Source organism: Mytilus californianus, unplaced genomic scaffold (assembly GCF_021869535.1).
Source record: "Mytilus californianus isolate M0D057914Y unplaced genomic scaffold, xbMytCali1.0.p SCAF_4, whole genome shotgun sequence".
Classification (NCBI taxonomy): Eukaryota; Metazoa; Mollusca; class Bivalvia; order Mytilida; family Mytilidae; genus Mytilus; species Mytilus californianus.
This window is the reverse complement of record NW_026262690.1, coordinates 88,913,380-88,931,058: the sequence shown is the minus strand read 5'-3', so window position 1 is coordinate 88,931,058 and position 17,679 is coordinate 88,913,380. Positions and strand designations below refer to the sequence as shown.

Genomic DNA, 17,679 nt, shown 5'->3' with positions numbered 1-17,679 from the left:
ATAGAGAACAGTAGGGAGCTTCTGATGAGCTTCATCTATGGGTTTATACATCTATGGTATAATAGTCCCAGTGTATATTAAATTGTGCTTGGTAATTTAATATTTTCAAACCAAAAAAGTTATTTTATTTGGAACATGCCCAAATGAGATGCTCAGAAAAAGACACACCGATCATCGATCATCCAGTGTAATACTCCTTATTTGCTTGTTAAAAAAAGTTGGTAAAAAAGGATAGGCTAGAGTGATTAGACGGGACTTCGCAGTGGTTTTTTAATGAGGTACAAAGTCGGGATTGGTTGATAGTTTTTAGCTTCTCACGTAGGTTTCCGGTTCCGATGAACTGATGATGAAACGTTAAAAATGTAAACAACTCATATTTTCAGTGCTATCGAATCCTGAAGATAAAATGCCATCGAAAGCAGTATTATGCGAGTATAATAGGAGTTTGTGCTATTTATGAAATGGCCGACGACTCTCTCCTTCAGCGACAAGAAGAGGAATGGCAAGTTTTGCAAGCGGTTTACATGGACGATGTTGTCGATCTTAGAAAGAAGGTCGCATGGAAGGTATATTGTACACGACATGGGCAATACATGATAATGCATACAAGTATTTGTGTATTGCAATTTAAAGTAGTTTTACTTGCACACAAACCTCTCCTGTGTCTGTTTAGATCATATGTCGTAAGAGTAAAACCAAATAGATAAATGCATAGTTCAGAAATGCATAGCCTCACTGGACACAATTACGAACGATTTTTTAACTTTTATTCATTTATTTGTTTGTAGAATACTTTTCTTGAATTGTATGTACCATAGAATTTTAGATGTATGAAGGCTTTCCATTTTACATAATAACCTACATAATTTTCTATTCATGTCAGGATACTTTAGTAGATTTGGGTGACCTGGTTTTACGGGTCAAGGGAGCCAAATACTGTATGGACGCAATTTCAAACAGCACTATATTTAAATATCTGACGCAAGAAATCAATGAAAACAATCTAGATGGATAAAACATACATTAATCTCTTCTCAAACACTTTTCCAGAGGAAAATAAGAAGAATAAGTTCTAATCTATTTTACTTCAAATACTTAGCTGTGTTTGCAGACGAAATTTCTGCCATATGCAAGGAAGATATTTATCTTTCTATATATATTGACAAAAGAAGGCAATATGCATTTGCATGATTTTTTTTTTATATAATTACCAGACGAGAGTGTCGTTCTTTTGATGTTTTCAAAATGATTTTGTCGACATCTGCAACATTCACCAAGTGCGCATGAATTATCTAATAATGAATACAAGACATTTTAGTTGAATTTTTTTTATAGAAACATTTATTAATTATCATTCATAAATATGATTTCAGATGGCAAACATTTGAAATCGTTCGTTATTGTGTTCAGTCATAATTGCGTCTGATGAGGCTAGTTCAGTTACCAATAGGATGACCACCAACCGTAATAAGTAAATACAATGTGAAGGATGGAACATATTTCAAAAAGCAAGCAAAAATGTGCTCCATAATACACGAAGGTAGTCATACATGTAGCTGTTGGTTGGATACTGCTGCTAAAAATAAAACCCAATAGGATCAACACTCCTGACATGATTCAAGATGTCAGCATGTTCAAAATGTATGATATCAATTTCTGGCATTTGCTCCCCAATTTGTAGTTTCAGAATATAATGCATTTTGGTTGATATTTTCATATTTATAAATATACTAGCCTGAAATAAGAATAGATTTCCATTTTAGTCCATTCTCCAAGAAATTAGACACCTACAATGTAATAGTTTTTCAACATTTTTTCATGATGTGTGTTGCACCACCCCTTGCTCATTGAAATTTTGGTGGAAAAGTAAAGAATTTTTAGCAAAAATATCTGTGGACAAGAGGTGGCACCACTGTTAATCTTATTCTTATAGAAAACTGTCATAAATTTTACCATCTTATGCAAAAAAAATCATGATTTTGAAAAAAAAATCACCTACATGAACATTTACATGTATGACATCATAATGACACATTTGTTGAAAATCTCTCTTAACCGAAAAGATTGGACATTTTAAAATATGTTTTCATAAAATTTTCACAACATTATAGCTATATGAAACAAGTTACATGGAAATTACTGGTGTTTTAAGTCATTAAAATACTTGATTTGCAATCCTGTGATAATGATATATGACCTAAGGAATATACGAAGGGGTATTTTAGAGTGAATCACCAGATTCACTGTGAAAAATCACCATATAAAGAGTAAATTTTAACAGAAACACTGTTTACTGTAAGTTCTCTTTTGTTGTCCAGTAATGTATAAATATATTTATGTGTGTTTCTGTGTTTTTTTAGGTTGAGAGACCTCTACATATATGCTTGGTATTGAAACAGCAGCAGTCAGAAAGTGTAGCTGGGACGACTGACAGTGATAGCATGATTCATATGGTTATAAAATGTCCAAATAAATATCCTGATGAGTAAGTTAAGGAAAAGATTATTTCCAATAAAATATTGCTATTTATATTACTGTAATTTCAGAAGTCATTGTGTGCATTTATTCTGATAACAGTTATATGTATCAGATATCAGACTGCAAGATCTTTTTATTGCAGTTCTCACCCAGTTGCATTATTCACATTAATAAAAACCTTGCAATAATTTCTGAATTTACAGTATATAATTTAATGCAGATATGGCAGTCACAGCAATTAGACAGCAATGCAACAAAACAAACAAACAAATTTGCCCAGAAATTATTGAGTATTCAAAATCATGATATCAAAACAAGTATATGATATGAGTCAGTGGAACAGCAACCCAACAACAGAAATAAAGTAAACGAAGATATTAAGAGGCATAATACAGTCTTCAGTGAGCAAACAACTTCAACAACATTCAGTTATAAATTTGATTAAGACGATTAAATGATAAAGATTTAATACAGCAGTTTAAGACAAAACTATAGTTCTACAATTTTTACATTTTATGGATATTTGTGAAATATTGCTTGATAAATAACATATCTTTAAAGATTTAATACTGTTAAAGATGTTTCTTTTTAAAGGGTACCAGAAATAAGACTAGAAAATGCCAAAGGACTGTCTAATGAACAAATTGCTGTGTTGAATACAGAACTAGTAGAACGATCCAAATCAATGGTTGGAGAGGTAATTTATGTGCAAAGTAGAAAAACCTACAATTTTGTACAATAGCCTAGTCATGTGAAAGTAAAATTTTTTGTTTAGATTCAATAGATTGACATTTTTAAACTGAAGAGGTAGAATATATTTTTTTATTTTATACAATACCCAAACATACACATCACATGCAATCTAACATACATCCTGATAAATAATTGAGAACAAATATAGAAATATAGGGGAGGAGATTACCAGTACAAAGAGGGATAACTCTGTTTGTTCACTTTAACTTTTATCTCTTTTTCTCCTGTCTCATCTGGAAAATTTTATTTAGATACAGACTTAATAGTGTACTAAAATCTAAATCTTCATTTATCATGATCCAGATAAAAAGATTTTCTAAATAAATGTTTGCCAGGTTTGGAAAATATGGACATTGATTTTTCTTAGAATTCTAATCTTAGTGAATTATAAAGAGGGCACTCTTGAAAAAAATGTACTTTTTCTATTAAGTTAAGTAAATAGTGGCGACAGAGCCAATCACATCTGGGTAGGAGCTTAAAATTTTCCTGAATTGGTATTTAGAATTCATCAATGTCTCCCAGTTTCTATTCTCAAACTGTGGTTAATCCGCCTAAATTTAGATGAAGTTATTCGGACATTTGAAAGGCAATAAGCAAAAAAAGAGGAAATAAAAGAACCATTTGAAACAAATAGATGACTAGACAAATAATGGTTCAGGAAATATCGCACTTAAAAATTGGGTTTCCATTTTAAAACCTGCACAGAAATGAAAACTAGGGTAAAAGAGTAGCTTTATGAGATTGTTCATAATTTATAAACCAATTCTGGTGGTAAGTTGCATCAAGTAATACATTTTATTTATTGGCAGGGAGGATAAGATTGTGGTAAAAAAAAAGACTGAAAAGAATCATTGATTGTCATTCAAAGTTCGACAATTGTGCATACAAATTAATAAGAAAAAATTTCACTGAACATTTAAAATCTCTGTACCCACTTAATCAACGAAAGAGATTGATTGATTGATTGTTGGTTGCTTAACGTCCAGTGGCAAATATTTCATGCATAATCAGGACGAGAACAAATTAACAATAAATACAATAGGTAGGTTCTGTAAAGGGGGCGTCCAGGATTAAGGTCGGAGAAATTTAGACTGCCACGGGAAATGAGGGTATATTGGATAGGGGCAGAAATTTAGCCTGGCAACAGGTCACCTACGGACCCCCAAAGAGTTGTTCAAGGGTTCTTAACGTGCAAAGAGCGTGGCACTCTCTCTACACGAGACATCGGATTTAACATCCCCATTCTGATCGGACGTGACTGCAAATTTGTACATCCCTCACAGCCAAACGAAAGCCCCACTTTAGCAAGGGTTTTACTGCCGGTCGGAGGAAGACCAATGGTGACCATACTTCTATTCCCCAGTCACCCTTGGGGGGCCAATGAAAGAGAAAAACCCAGACAGTATAGTTGGCTATAAAATGCCCACCATGAAAATTGTGAAACAATTCAATTGAGAAAACTAATGGCCTAATTCAAAACAAAACCATTTAAGGAAAAAAAGTATGACAGACTTGAACCAACACCAACCACTGAACTACAGGCTCCTGACTTGGGACAGGCACATAAAGAATTTGATGAAGTTAAATATGTTTGTGAGCGCTCAACCCTCCCCTAGCCTGAGATAGTGGTGTACAGCACAACATAAGAACAAACTGTAAATTTCAGTTGCAATGGGCTTAACACAAAAGATTGGTAAGAGGCAAGAAAAGAACTCACATTAAAACAATAGACACAAAGCAAATAAATATGAGAATTTCGCAGTTACTGCAAGCTATTTGAAAGCCAAATACAACTAATAAATAAATCATGTTCTCCCAGACTAAAGTATCAATCATTGCACATCCAACAGGATTTAGTGTAAAGACGTCATAAACAGTCTGAGAAACACATGACCTTATGCAATGCTAAAATTTAAGTAAACTATCGACAGGATGTAGGATCATTAGTTCTCATAACTGTACATATATAACGATATATATTTAGTTATATTTTATTTTTTTCAAAAATGAAATCAGTTTTAATACCAATAATACCAATAAAACAATATTTAAAGTCTTTACTAGTGGTAAATTGATATCCTTTAAAAATAAGTTTATTCAAAGGATCAATTAGTTTACATTGCTCATATCTAAATTGATCGAACCTGTTTTCGAGGTTTATAATTGCATTTTTCCTGTCCCTTATCTTTTTTAATTTTCAAATTCACTCAAGGGGGATATTTTCATGATTTTATTTTAATAGCGAAATTAAATCCCATATGAAAATATACCACTTTTTTACAGTACATGATATATGATTCTTTATTGTGTTTTTTCATATTCATATTCCTTGACAGAATTAATTCTCATTCCATGTTAGCCTTTTTATATATAATAGATTAACCACATGGAAATATTGTAAATTTTCATTTAAACTTTTTACCATCAGTATAAAAAATGATAATGTGACAAACAAGCTCAAAACATCTCTTTACTTCAAATACAAATGTTTAAAATGTTGTTTCAGAATTTCCTTTTTATACCCTTTTCAGGTTATGGTACTAGAGCTAGCTCAGCATGTACAGACATTTCTGCGTGATAATTACAAAGGTCCACAGAAATCTTTTTATGAAGAAATGTTGAGTAACCAATTGAAACAACAAGAAAAACAAAAATTAGAACAACAGAAAAGACTTGATTTTCTAAAAAGAAAAGAAGAAAAAGAGGTAGAGGTTTTTGTTTGATTATTACAGTGATTTGCCCTTGACCTTTGACCTTACACCATATAATTCAAAACTATGGAGTTATGCTCTTCTCAAATGAATTAGAAATAACAAAAAATGTCTGGACAGATTGTGTGGACAGATAGTGTTTCCACAGTATTTTCAAATAGCACTATGGGATCATGGAAATCTTAGCCAAAACTTTATAATACGTTAAATTTATCCAGATTACACCATGGTGCCATTTTAAAGATTCAATTTTAAATCTTTCTTGTCATATAAACTAAATAAGTTTGTGACTAATTCAAAAACACTAAATATATTTTATGACACACAGTAAATAAATCAATTAAGAAATCAGGCATAAGTGTCATCCATTTCAATGGGTCTTTAAAAATAAAAATCAGTATAAAATTGTTGTATTTCAATGAAATAAATATTTCTTAATTCTTCATTAATTTTGCAATCTAATGAAAAGTTTTGTTTTGCCTGCTTACAAATTACAATTTTGTATTTACTTTATCAGGTGTGGAAAAAAAATTCAAGGGGAATAACTCTAGCATAAAACTACAATATTTGCATTAGTTAATTCTTTTGTCCACTGATTGCTGACAACCTAGAAAAGTTTTCTAAATGAATTTATTCATAATTTATTACCCAAGCTGTCAACAAAATACTTAATAATGTAGATTAAAAACCCTTTTTATGCCCCCGCCGTAGCGGAGGGAGCATTAAGTTTTACCCTTGTCTGTGTGTCCGTCCGTCCGTACGTCCAAAAGTTTGTTTCCTTTCTCTAACTTTAGTTTGCCTCAACCAAATGTTATGAAACTTATACACAATGCTTATTACCACAAAATACAGACCAAGTGTGAATTATGGTGGTGTCACTTTAACCGTTCTAGAGTTATGCCCCTTTACAAAGGGAAAAATTGTTGATTTTTTTGTTTCCGTTCTCTAACTTTAGTTTGCCTCAACCATATGCTATGAAACTTATACACAATGCTTATTACCACAAAATACAGATCAAGTTTGAATTATGGTGGTGTCACTTTAACCGTTCTAGAGTTATGCCTTTTACAAATGGAAAAATTGCTGAATTTTTTGTTTCCGTTCTCTAACTTTAGTTTGCCTCAACAAATGCTTTGAAACTTATACACAATGCTTATTAACACAAAATACAGATCAAGTTTGAATTATGGTGGTGTCACTTTAACCGTTCTAGAGTTATGCCCCTTTACAAATGGAAAATTGCTGAATTTTTTGTTTCCGTTCTCTAACTTTAGTTTGCCACAACCAAATGCTATGAAACTTATACACAATACTTATTACCACAAAACTCAGATCAAGTTCAAATTTGGGTAGGGTCACTTTTACCGTTCTTCATTTGCATTTTGAATTCTGCAATTCATCTTAAACAACTGAGTATTTCATTATGACATTAAGAAATAAAACAAGTTAACAACATTTTGCACCTCTTATAATTGTTGTTTGGATTTATTTTGGGGTAGGCTTTTTATATCTGTTACTACTTCAAAATAAATAGCTAGATTTTCAGATGTAGTAGTGGAAGAGATTTGGGGTTGGGGGTAGCAATTTGTGAGATTTGTTCACTGTTTTTTCTAGTTTATATATAAGAACATTAACAAATAGAAATAAGGGATCTCTAAGGTCATTTAGACCACATAACAAAATGAACACTTGACTGGATAAAAAATTGAGTATGGTGCTCACATTATTAACAAACAATCAATAATTTTCTATGTTAAAAAAAAACCTGTTCAGACATGACTCAAATGTTTTCCCCTTAAAAGGTTTTGAAAAAGATTTGATATTCTTTTACTTGAAGTAAATGCGAATATAAAAATTATTTTCATTATATTCCAGTATATTCTGTTTATCATGAGAAAAATACTTTCCTGAAGTGTTAGAGCAATAAAATGTTATTTTCAAATTTGTAAAAGATTTTGTAACTTTTAAGACTAGTAACTAAGAAGACTTAGAAACAAAGATAAAGTAACATTTTGTATGGGAATACAACTGTCAATCCATATGATCATTGCAAAATAATTTGTAAAATACTGTGAGCTCTCCATTTATAACAATTCATATGTCTCAATGATGTGTAATATATTTATTGAAAGTAAAATAATGATACTGTATAAAAATACGGAGATGTGGTATAATTGCCAATGAGATAACTATCCAACAGAGTTCAAATGAAGTGGATGTAAGCCATTATAGGCAACCGTAAGACCTTCAACAATGAGAAAAATCATATTGTACAGTCGGCTATAAAAGGCTTGGACATGAAAAATATGAAACAATTCAATTGAGAAAACTAACAGCCTAACTTATAAGAAAACAGTTTACGAAAAAAAAAGACAGACATGAACCAACAACAACGACTGAAATACAGGCTGCTGACCTGGGACAGGTGCATAAAGAACATGGCCGGGTAAGAAATGTTTGAATGCGCCAACACCCATGTTCAGTTTTTCCTTTAAATTGAATTTAAATTCACAGATATGAATTTTATACATTCCCTTGCAAATCCTGTTGTTTTGTTTGTTTCAGAGACAGCTTCTTGAAGATGAAATACAGAAGAGACAGCATGCTCTGAAAGAAGAAACAAAGAAAATAAAGGAAACTAAACAGGTAGAATTCAAATATTTATACTTTTTGACTCCCCTATGATAGAAGGGGGCATTGTTTTCTGGTTTGTGAATCGATCTGTCCATCCCATATCAGGTTAAAGTATTAGTTTAAGATAGGTTACCATTTTGGTGGTTTAAGGTACATTACCATGAAGTTATGCTCACATAAACTCTAAACTTTGTCCACATGTTCATTATGATATGAACTTTTTAAAATATATGCCAAAGTAAAGTTTTGACCCAGATATCATAGTGAACTAAACTCTGAAATTTAATAGTGCAAGCAGGGCATGATATCCTATAAGCATATGTTTGTTTATGTCTGCATACTATAATAGAAAAACAAAGGATATGGGGTATCCATCCATGACACAAAATCAGTATATGCACAGCAAAAAACACACAAAAAGCAAAGGAACAGCGCTTGATTGTTGTTTTTCATCTCATGTTCTTATGTTTGTCTTTTGCTATATTTTTTATTACAATGTTTCTAGTTTTCAATCTTCCAACATTATTGAGATTGTCTTGTAAGGATGATATTTTATAAAATTGTTGATGATGGGGGTATTAACAACCTTGACTGGCTATAAAGGTCTCGCACGGTCGGTATTTATAAAATTATAAATTGCCTGCTATAGATTTTATCAAGAGCAGATAACTTATGTAAAACATATGATTTCCATTGGAGTAGGTTTTGTTTTTATTGCATCATTTAATTGTATAAATTTACCTAATTCTTTGTTAATATCCACCATATTTTTCTAAATATAGGTGAAATTAAAAAACCCTGAGATTAAGTAACATACAAAACACACATTTTCTCCGTTCTCCGGAAATTGGAATCCACTAAAATAAATGATTCCACAGTATATTAATATTATGCCAATAATTTCTGTTGTTAGATATCTGATGAGAAACCAACAGAACAAGAGAAAACTGTACCAGCTACTCCTATTACTGAAGTACCAACATGTTCCCCAATTGGTACCCCAAGTACTCCTAGAAGACCAAGAATGTCACATTCACCCTCACCATTAATTGTGCTTCCAAGTAATGAGAATAAATATAACCAGGATAAGAGAAGAAGGTATGTAGTTGTTATGTTTTTATTTTATGCCCACTTAAAAAAAAAGCAATCAAATTGAAATTTGGTTAAGAAATTATGGTTAAATTTAAGTTGTTAAAAACAAAAGTTTAAGTAGATTTATGTCAATCAACATGGAAAACTACACTTACCTTAACATACATATACTTGTACCTAAATTGTCATGTTTCTCAAATTTTCATTTGGTAGATCAAATATACTTCATGGATGCAGAATCAAGAAAATAGTCATATTATTTTATTATGACAAAGAAAACATAGCTACATTGCACATATTTGTTATTTGATTAGAGTAAATGATTAAAAGTTATTTCATATAACTGCTCATTGTTTTCTTTGAATAAGTACTAACTGAAAGTTTACTAACAAAGGGAAAACTGATAATTCTGTTATCATTAATTGCCTTGCAAGTGAATTTCCAATTTGTTCAGTGTGCGATGGAAACATTTTGTAAGGACATTTTCTGAAACTACACATGGATGATTTGCAAATACACATTTAAATATAAATGAAAAATACCAATCTTGGTCATATTTTCACATTACCCGGTATGTATAATAGAAGAAAAATGTTATATTTAAGAATTTTTCCACCAGAATTTAACTACTTTCGTATTTTTGTGGTAATGACTTTTCAACAAAAGCATTTATCTGTTTCATCTGTGAATATCCAATATTGGATAAATACGTAAACACTAGTTTTTGTCTCGCCTTGACAGAGTCAAATAGCGAGACGTAGGTATGCTGTTTCCAGCGTTGGTGGCGGCGGTGTCAACAATGTATTAGTTTGTGATTAGGTCTAGTTTATGGTGAACCACAAGTGGTAGGTCAATGATATTTGTAATGCAGTTGTATTAGCATTGGCATATCTCGTTTCCATGGAGATTAATTAACCCTGCCCCTTCAGTCATGGTCTATTGACTTTGAAACTTTTGCTTAGTTTACATGTATTAGTTTGTGATTAGGTCAGTTTATGGGAACCACTAGTGGTAGGTCAATGATATTTTGTATGCAGTTGTATAAGCATTGGCATATCTCATTTCCATGGAGAATATTTGGCTCCGCCCCCTTAGTCATGGTCTATTGACTTTGAAACTTTTGCTTAGTTTACATGTATTAGTTTGTGATTAGGTCAGTTTATGGGAACCACTAGTGGTAGGTCAATGATATTTGGTATGCAGTTGTATAAGCATTGACATATCTCATTTCCATGGAGAATATTTGGCTCCGCCCCCTTAGTCATGGTCTATTGACTCTGAAAATTTTGCTTAGTTTATATTTATTAGTTTGTGATTAGGTCAGTTCAAGGGGAACCATTAGTGGTAGGCCAATGTTAATTGGTATTCAGTTTAAGATGAACTGCTAATGTTACGTCAATGATATTTGATATGCAAATTTATTGGCATTTGCAAGTATTGTTGTATGGAGATTATATAGCCCCACCCCCTCATCATGGTTCATTGCATTGACTTTGAAACTTTTACATAGTTTACAAGTTAATGTTTGTGTTTAGGTTTGTTTTCGGACAAAAACTCAAAAATGCTTTTAGTAGTTCTTATGAAACTTTGGTGAATTGTTTATATCTATTGATGTAAGCTCCCTTTAGAATTTTATAAACTTTACATTTTACATTTCTGAGTTATGGGGTTTTATTCATTAAAAACTTGGGGATTTTCCAGTTTTCGGACAATAACTCAAAAATGCTGTCAGCAATTCTCATGAAACTTTGGTGAATTGTTTATATCTATTTATGTAAGCTCCCTTTTGATTTTCATAAATTTCTAATATGATATTGAGAATTAATTGAACTTTATTTGTTTATAGTCTGACAACAGATTTACTAAGTATTGCGCAACAGCACAGTGTATTGCACAACAGCAAGAAATCTTTAATTGAATATAAATTCATTTCATATAACCAATCTCAAGTTCTTTGACTACATTTATTCAGAAACCTGTAATATGTCAAATTTTTAATTACAATCCAAATTCAGACCTGTATCAAGCTTGAATATTGTGTCCTTTTTTGCCCCAACTGTTCAGGGTTGGACCTCTGCGGTCGTATCCAGCTGCGCTCAGCAAAGAAGTTTGTTACTGTTTAGGAGTAATGGTTCTTGATAGATTGGAAAATGGCACTTTATGTCGTTTCAGTGCAATAACTTATGAATTTTTCAGTCAAAACTTTTTTTTTAATATGTTGTTACTGATGACAAAATGGAGGTCAAGTTTGATATTTAACTTAATTATTTGTTTGAATGACTTATATCCCATTAAGTTTGCTAGTGACAATAGTTTCTAGTGAAAAAAGTGGCAAATTCTGAATTTTTTTCTCCTTTACATATTTAATTTTTGTATTTTCAGGAGAACCAGTACCCCATTGAGAGATATGGATGATTCTGACCACCAATGTAAAGATCATACTGGAGGGATAGTGGTTATAGCCTTCAATACTAAATCAGAGAGAACAATACATAGAGGCACATGTTTAGGTAATGTTTTATAACATGGCGAACGTAGATACAAGTATCTTGTCTTGGGGAGGGATAAATCCTACTTTGTAAAGAATCACTCTGATTCAAACAAAATATTCTCTGAAACTGACATTATCAAGATGCTTGATTTCTTGATTGACAACATATTTGTTACGTTTGGAGGACGTGTTTTTCAACAGACTGTCGGAATTCCAATGGGAACCAATTGTGCCCCTCTTCTTGCCGACTTGTTTCTTTATTATTATGAGGCTGACTTCATACAGGAGCTTCTTAGGAAGAGAGATAAGAAGTTAGCAATATCCTTTAACTCTACGTTCCGCTATATAGATGATGTTCTCTCACTAAATAATACAAAATTTGGTGACTATGTTGAACGAATCTATCCCATCGAACTAGAGATAAAGGATACTACAGATACAGTTAAGTCTGCCTCATATCTTGACTTACATCTAGAAATTGACAATGAGGGTCGATTGAAAACAAAACTTTACGACAAAAGAGATGATTTCAGCTTCCCAATTGTGAACTTTCCATTTCTATGTAGCAACATTCCAGCAGCGCCTGCATACGGAGTATATATTTCCCAATTGATACGATATTCCCGGGCTTGTGTTTCCTATCATGATTTCCTTGATAGAGGATTGCTGCTCACAAGGAAGCTATTAAACCAAGAGTTCCAAATGGTGAAGTTGAAGTCATCCCTTCGTAAATTTTACGGACGCCATCACGAGTTGGTTGACCGTTATGGAATAACCGTTTCACAAATGATATCAGATATGTTCCTTATGTCGTAACTACAATACCCTTCCCTTTTCACGAATGTGACTTACCGAATTAGACTATTTACCGGATTTGTAATAACATAAGCAACTCGACGGGTGCCACATGTGGAGCAGGATCTGCTTACCCTTCCAGAGCACCTGAGATCACCCCCAGTTTTTGGTGGGGTTCGTGTTGCTTAGTCTTTAGTTTTCTATGTTGTGTCATCTGTACTATTATTTGTCTGATTGTCTTTTTATTTTTGGCCATGATGTTGTCAGTTTGTTTTCGATCTATGAGTTTGACTGTCCCTCTGGTATCTTTCGTCCCTCTTTTTGGTACTGTTTTATAACATGTTTAGGTACTGTTTTATAACACATGTTTAGGTACTGTTTTATAACACATGTTTAGGTAGTGTTTTATAACACATGTTTAGGTAATGTTTTATGACATGTTTAGGTAGTATTTTATAATACATGTTTAGGTAGTGTTTTATAACACATGTTTAGGTAATGTTTAATGACATGTTTAGGCAGTGTTTTATAACACATGTTTAGGTAGTGTTACTATGAGGAAAATTTGGGTGTGTAAAGTTATTCTACAAACTTTGATAGAATAGTACATTCACTTTGTCCATCTAATTGTTACGAAGTGTGAAATGAAAAGTTTTTACTAAGCCTCTGTATTGAGAATGGATTTAATATTTTGTCTGTAGCCTAATACGCTTTGGATGCATGAAATTTATAACGTGTTGTTTTCATTTTTTACAGCACTGGGTTGATACCTCTGCTTGTGGACTATAAGACCTCGAGGGTATTATCAGCTCAGTAGTCAGTACTTTGGTACTGATGATTTATAACAAACATTTCTAAAAATAGGTTTCAACTCCCACAGGCAAAGTTGACCGTAGATGGATTTGGCTATTTCTTTAGATCCTTTTTGGTTATATCACTCTTCAACTGCTTAGGTTCTTATACATTCTTGGCTTTCAAATATTCAGCTTTGAGCTACCTGATGAAAAGAAATCCAGAAAAGCACTTCGGATGCATGAAATTTATAAGGTGTTGTTTTCAGTTTCTAATAATGTTGAGAATGTAAGTTTTTCATGATTGCTTTTTGACAGTGGAACTGCTCATGTCAACTGCTAAAATACTCCCAATGGAACCTACTTGTTTTATGCAAAAAAGACTTTTAGCACTATATTGGGAGCATGCTCAGTTAGACCTATGCAGAGTAAATGCACAATTTTACATAAACAAATGTACAGAATTTTTCATTGAAATTTTCATGGGAAAATATAGCATTTTTTTTTCTCAGAAGTATGATTGGACATTTATGCTTTGAAATTTATCAGGAAAGGGTCTGTTTATCAGTGTGCAGAATTTGGTGCCTAACGGAAGACTTAAAAATTGGTTTCGCTGTTTCTATGCCAAGCACAGGGCAGTAAGTAGTAAAAGAAAAGACTGTATTGAAATTGCAACATTTTGTTTAGGAGTGACAACGTCTTCCTATGGACTGTTATCCTGTAAACTAGCAATGTAACAGTCTTGTAGGGAACAGGTTTCATACTCATATCTCAATAACACGTCCTTGTCCTGCATATGCATTTAAATTGTTTTTTATGTTTAATCTCCATTTATCCATCTACGGTTATTTAGACTTGATGATTGGATTGACATGGCTTCTTGAGAGTTAGTACCTTTATGCAAATGAATTTTAAGTGAATAAATATTTTTCAGGTCATAGTGTCCATGGTAGTACAGTGTATGCTGGGATAGATACAGCCAGTGGAGAATTAGTAGCCATATCAGAATGGGTTTTAAAGTGGCGGCATATAAAACAAAAGAGAACTCAAAGAGTTGATTATGAAGATAAAGAGGGTGCTTCTTACTTAAAACAGGTATATGAATAAAAATGAGCTCAAATAAATAATTGGTAGAGTGAGGCGTATATATTCACCGGGGACACAATTTCGCCGTTTTATGATTTTGAGGTGTAGAAACTTCAAAGGATTGCTGAAATGGAAGAAATATGCCGGTAAATTATATGTTTATAACAAATATGATTATTTTTTAAACTTAGAAAAAATTTCGGCACTTACCGCTAAGGACAGAAAAACGGACAACGATTTTCGGCCAATTTCCTGAATGAAAAAAAGATTTCAAAGAAGTATTTCTTATTAATTCTTTGACTGATTGCCCTAAATTTCAGTTTTTTACACATTTGAAATGTCTGCTATTCACCTATAAAGAAATTGATTTGATAAATATTGTTTAAAGCTGCATTTATTTGGTTTTAAATAGATGTGTAAAAACGGCGAATATGTGTCCCCCTATGACAAAACATCAGGAAATTTCAAATAGCCTTTAATCTAACTTTTCAGATGATTTTTTTCAGAGAAACACGTTTGGTTTCAAGCTAAGAATATTTTGCTTTTGATGTTATCTTCATATAGAAATATCAGTATACTTCAAAAACTTAAAGGTCTGAACATAAACTGCAAAAAACATGGAAAATTATGGCGAAAATGAGCACCCCACTCTAAATGTCATTGAGAGATAAACCTAAAAATGGAAAAATGTTGAGAGGTTAATAAAAAATTTAATTTGAATTTCATGTAACATTGTTCTACTTCATTGTTATAATTTTTCATTAATAAATACTGTTTAAACTAAATTTTCATAAAAAGGTAAAAAGTCATGTATGTGATGTTCAATTTTAAGTTTTGCTGAGTTGTCCCAAAAGTGATAATAATTTGGTACAATATTCTATATTTTGAATTTATTGCTTTTATTATTCCAGATTTCCAGCATTGAACAAGAAATACTCATATACATATATATATATGCCATTTGTGTCCAAATTGCATTTAAAAGTCTGAGTTATTTTCCATTTGAATATGAATTTTTGAGTTTCAACATTTTTAATGAATTTGCCAGTTACTTTCTAGTCAAGACTTTCCAAACTCTTCAGCAGTTTCCTGCAAAATAAAAATAAAAAACCAAGAGCCCAAGATTCTAAAGAAAATTGATGTGAAATGAAATCTTCATTGCACAAAATGGTTACTATAGTTAGTAAATAAAGGCAACAGGAAGTGTTCTAGCTGCAGTATATTTTTTTTATCAGACATATTTTCTTATTTATTTCAAATAGCGGTATTTTATTGAATGAATTCATAAATAAAAAAGATTATAACTAAAGAGTCTTTAAAAAAATCATAGGAGAGACAAAACCACGGTCAAAAGAATAAAGACAAATAAATTAATTGAATTCTTTGTTTACTTGGATATACTGAATCTAACTGTGTATTCAGATTTTGGATATTGGACTATAATAGGTAAAAGTCCAATTTAAAATTTTTCAGTTCTTTGACCACATTCATTCTGTGTCAGAAAACCTATGCTGTGTCAAATATTTAATCACAATCAGAATTCAGAGCTGTATCAAGCTTGAATGTAGTGTCCGTACTTGCCTCAACTGTTCAGAGGTGGACCTCTGCGGTCGTATCAAGCTGCATCCTGCGGAGCATTTTATTTCAACTAAGACACTACCAGTACACAGAAAACTTAAGATTAAGAGAGGCCAATCCCACTCAGACCCGGCAGGGTGAACTCTGGTGTTCTAGAAGGAAAGCAGTTTCTAGTTTCTTTAGTTAAACCTGAAGAGGTGTAGGAACTATATATATTTTTTTTATGTATATAGCGTTTATTATAATGAGAATACATCTTTTTGCTCTTTGTTCACTATTACTGGACATCTCAGATGTTCCTGTAAAATTGTGACGTCATTAGAGAAAATGTCTGATTCCCAAAAGCCTAAAAGTAATTGTTTTGTTATGTCAAAATTTCAAATGATCTAATAGGGATAATAGTATGGTAAAAAAAAATATATTTTGAATTAACACCATAGGTTTTATTATTTCAGATTACCAGTATTGAGCAAGAAATACACAGCTTGATACGATTACGAAATAAAAATTTAATTCACTACTTAGCAATAAAGTATATACAGGAAGCTGGGAAATGTACAGTTTATGTAAGTAAACTTTTGAAGTATAAGTTATCCATAATGTCAAGAACTGATGAAAACCATGTTTTAGCAATTTTAGAAATGTTCATACAGGTAGACATATTTTGTTGCGAATAAATAGTATCAGAACAATGTTGGAGATCCCCATTTTAGTGAAGATGAATAACAGCTTCAGCAGTTTCATATGAGATCACAAAATCACAAGCAGTTATCCTGACCTATATCAAATTGCTACATATTATTCTCTGTTAGTTTACTGCTAATGACTATATACAAGTAACTTTTACAGACTTGTGAAATCACTTCTTAAGATCTTGTAGATTTGATCATAGGAATGGACATTATATAAAACCCTGGAAATGCACTTCTCTTTTTTCTTTCCCTTTGAACTGCCAAGTACAATACTGGTATTTTAAATGTGTAAAAATACCAGTGATTTTATGTGACCTGAGTGATTAGAGCTTTCTGGAGTCGGTGCATCAGTTAATTTTTCATGACTTGTAATCTTATATCCAATATATTTGTATATTCTCTGTCAATTCCAAAAATAATCTGATCACTAATTTAGGAATTGCTCAATGTGACATGACCTATAATAGACTACTTTAGGCCATGGATATCATTATAATCAATTCATGTTTCATTGACTCATTTTTTGTGTGATTGTCAATTTTTAGTAATTATACGACCGCAAAAAAATTTTGCGGTCG

General features: G+C 32.0%; 1 protein-coding gene across 1 annotated transcript in view; it reads left to right on the top strand.

The window, feature by feature from the left end:
- Nucleotides 1-335: 335 nt before the first annotated feature.
- LOC127738868 (eIF-2-alpha kinase GCN2-like) overlaps nt 336-17,679 on the top strand; it is a 96,960-nt gene continuing 79,616 nt past the window's right edge. Inside the window, exons 1-9 of the mRNA XM_052250323.1 lie at nt 336-566; nt 2,361-2,485; nt 3,073-3,175; nt 5,763-5,936; nt 8,508-8,588; nt 9,490-9,674; nt 12,051-12,178; nt 14,680-14,840; nt 16,865-16,975. Of these exons, the coding sequence (XP_052106283.1) occupies nt 462-566; nt 2,361-2,485; nt 3,073-3,175; nt 5,763-5,936; nt 8,508-8,588; nt 9,490-9,674; nt 12,051-12,178; nt 14,680-14,840; nt 16,865-16,975 (1,173 nt within the window). The 5' untranslated portion in view covers nt 336-461. The remainder of the gene's footprint in view (nt 567-2,360; nt 2,486-3,072; nt 3,176-5,762; nt 5,937-8,507; nt 8,589-9,489; nt 9,675-12,050; nt 12,179-14,679; nt 14,841-16,864; nt 16,976-17,679) is intronic.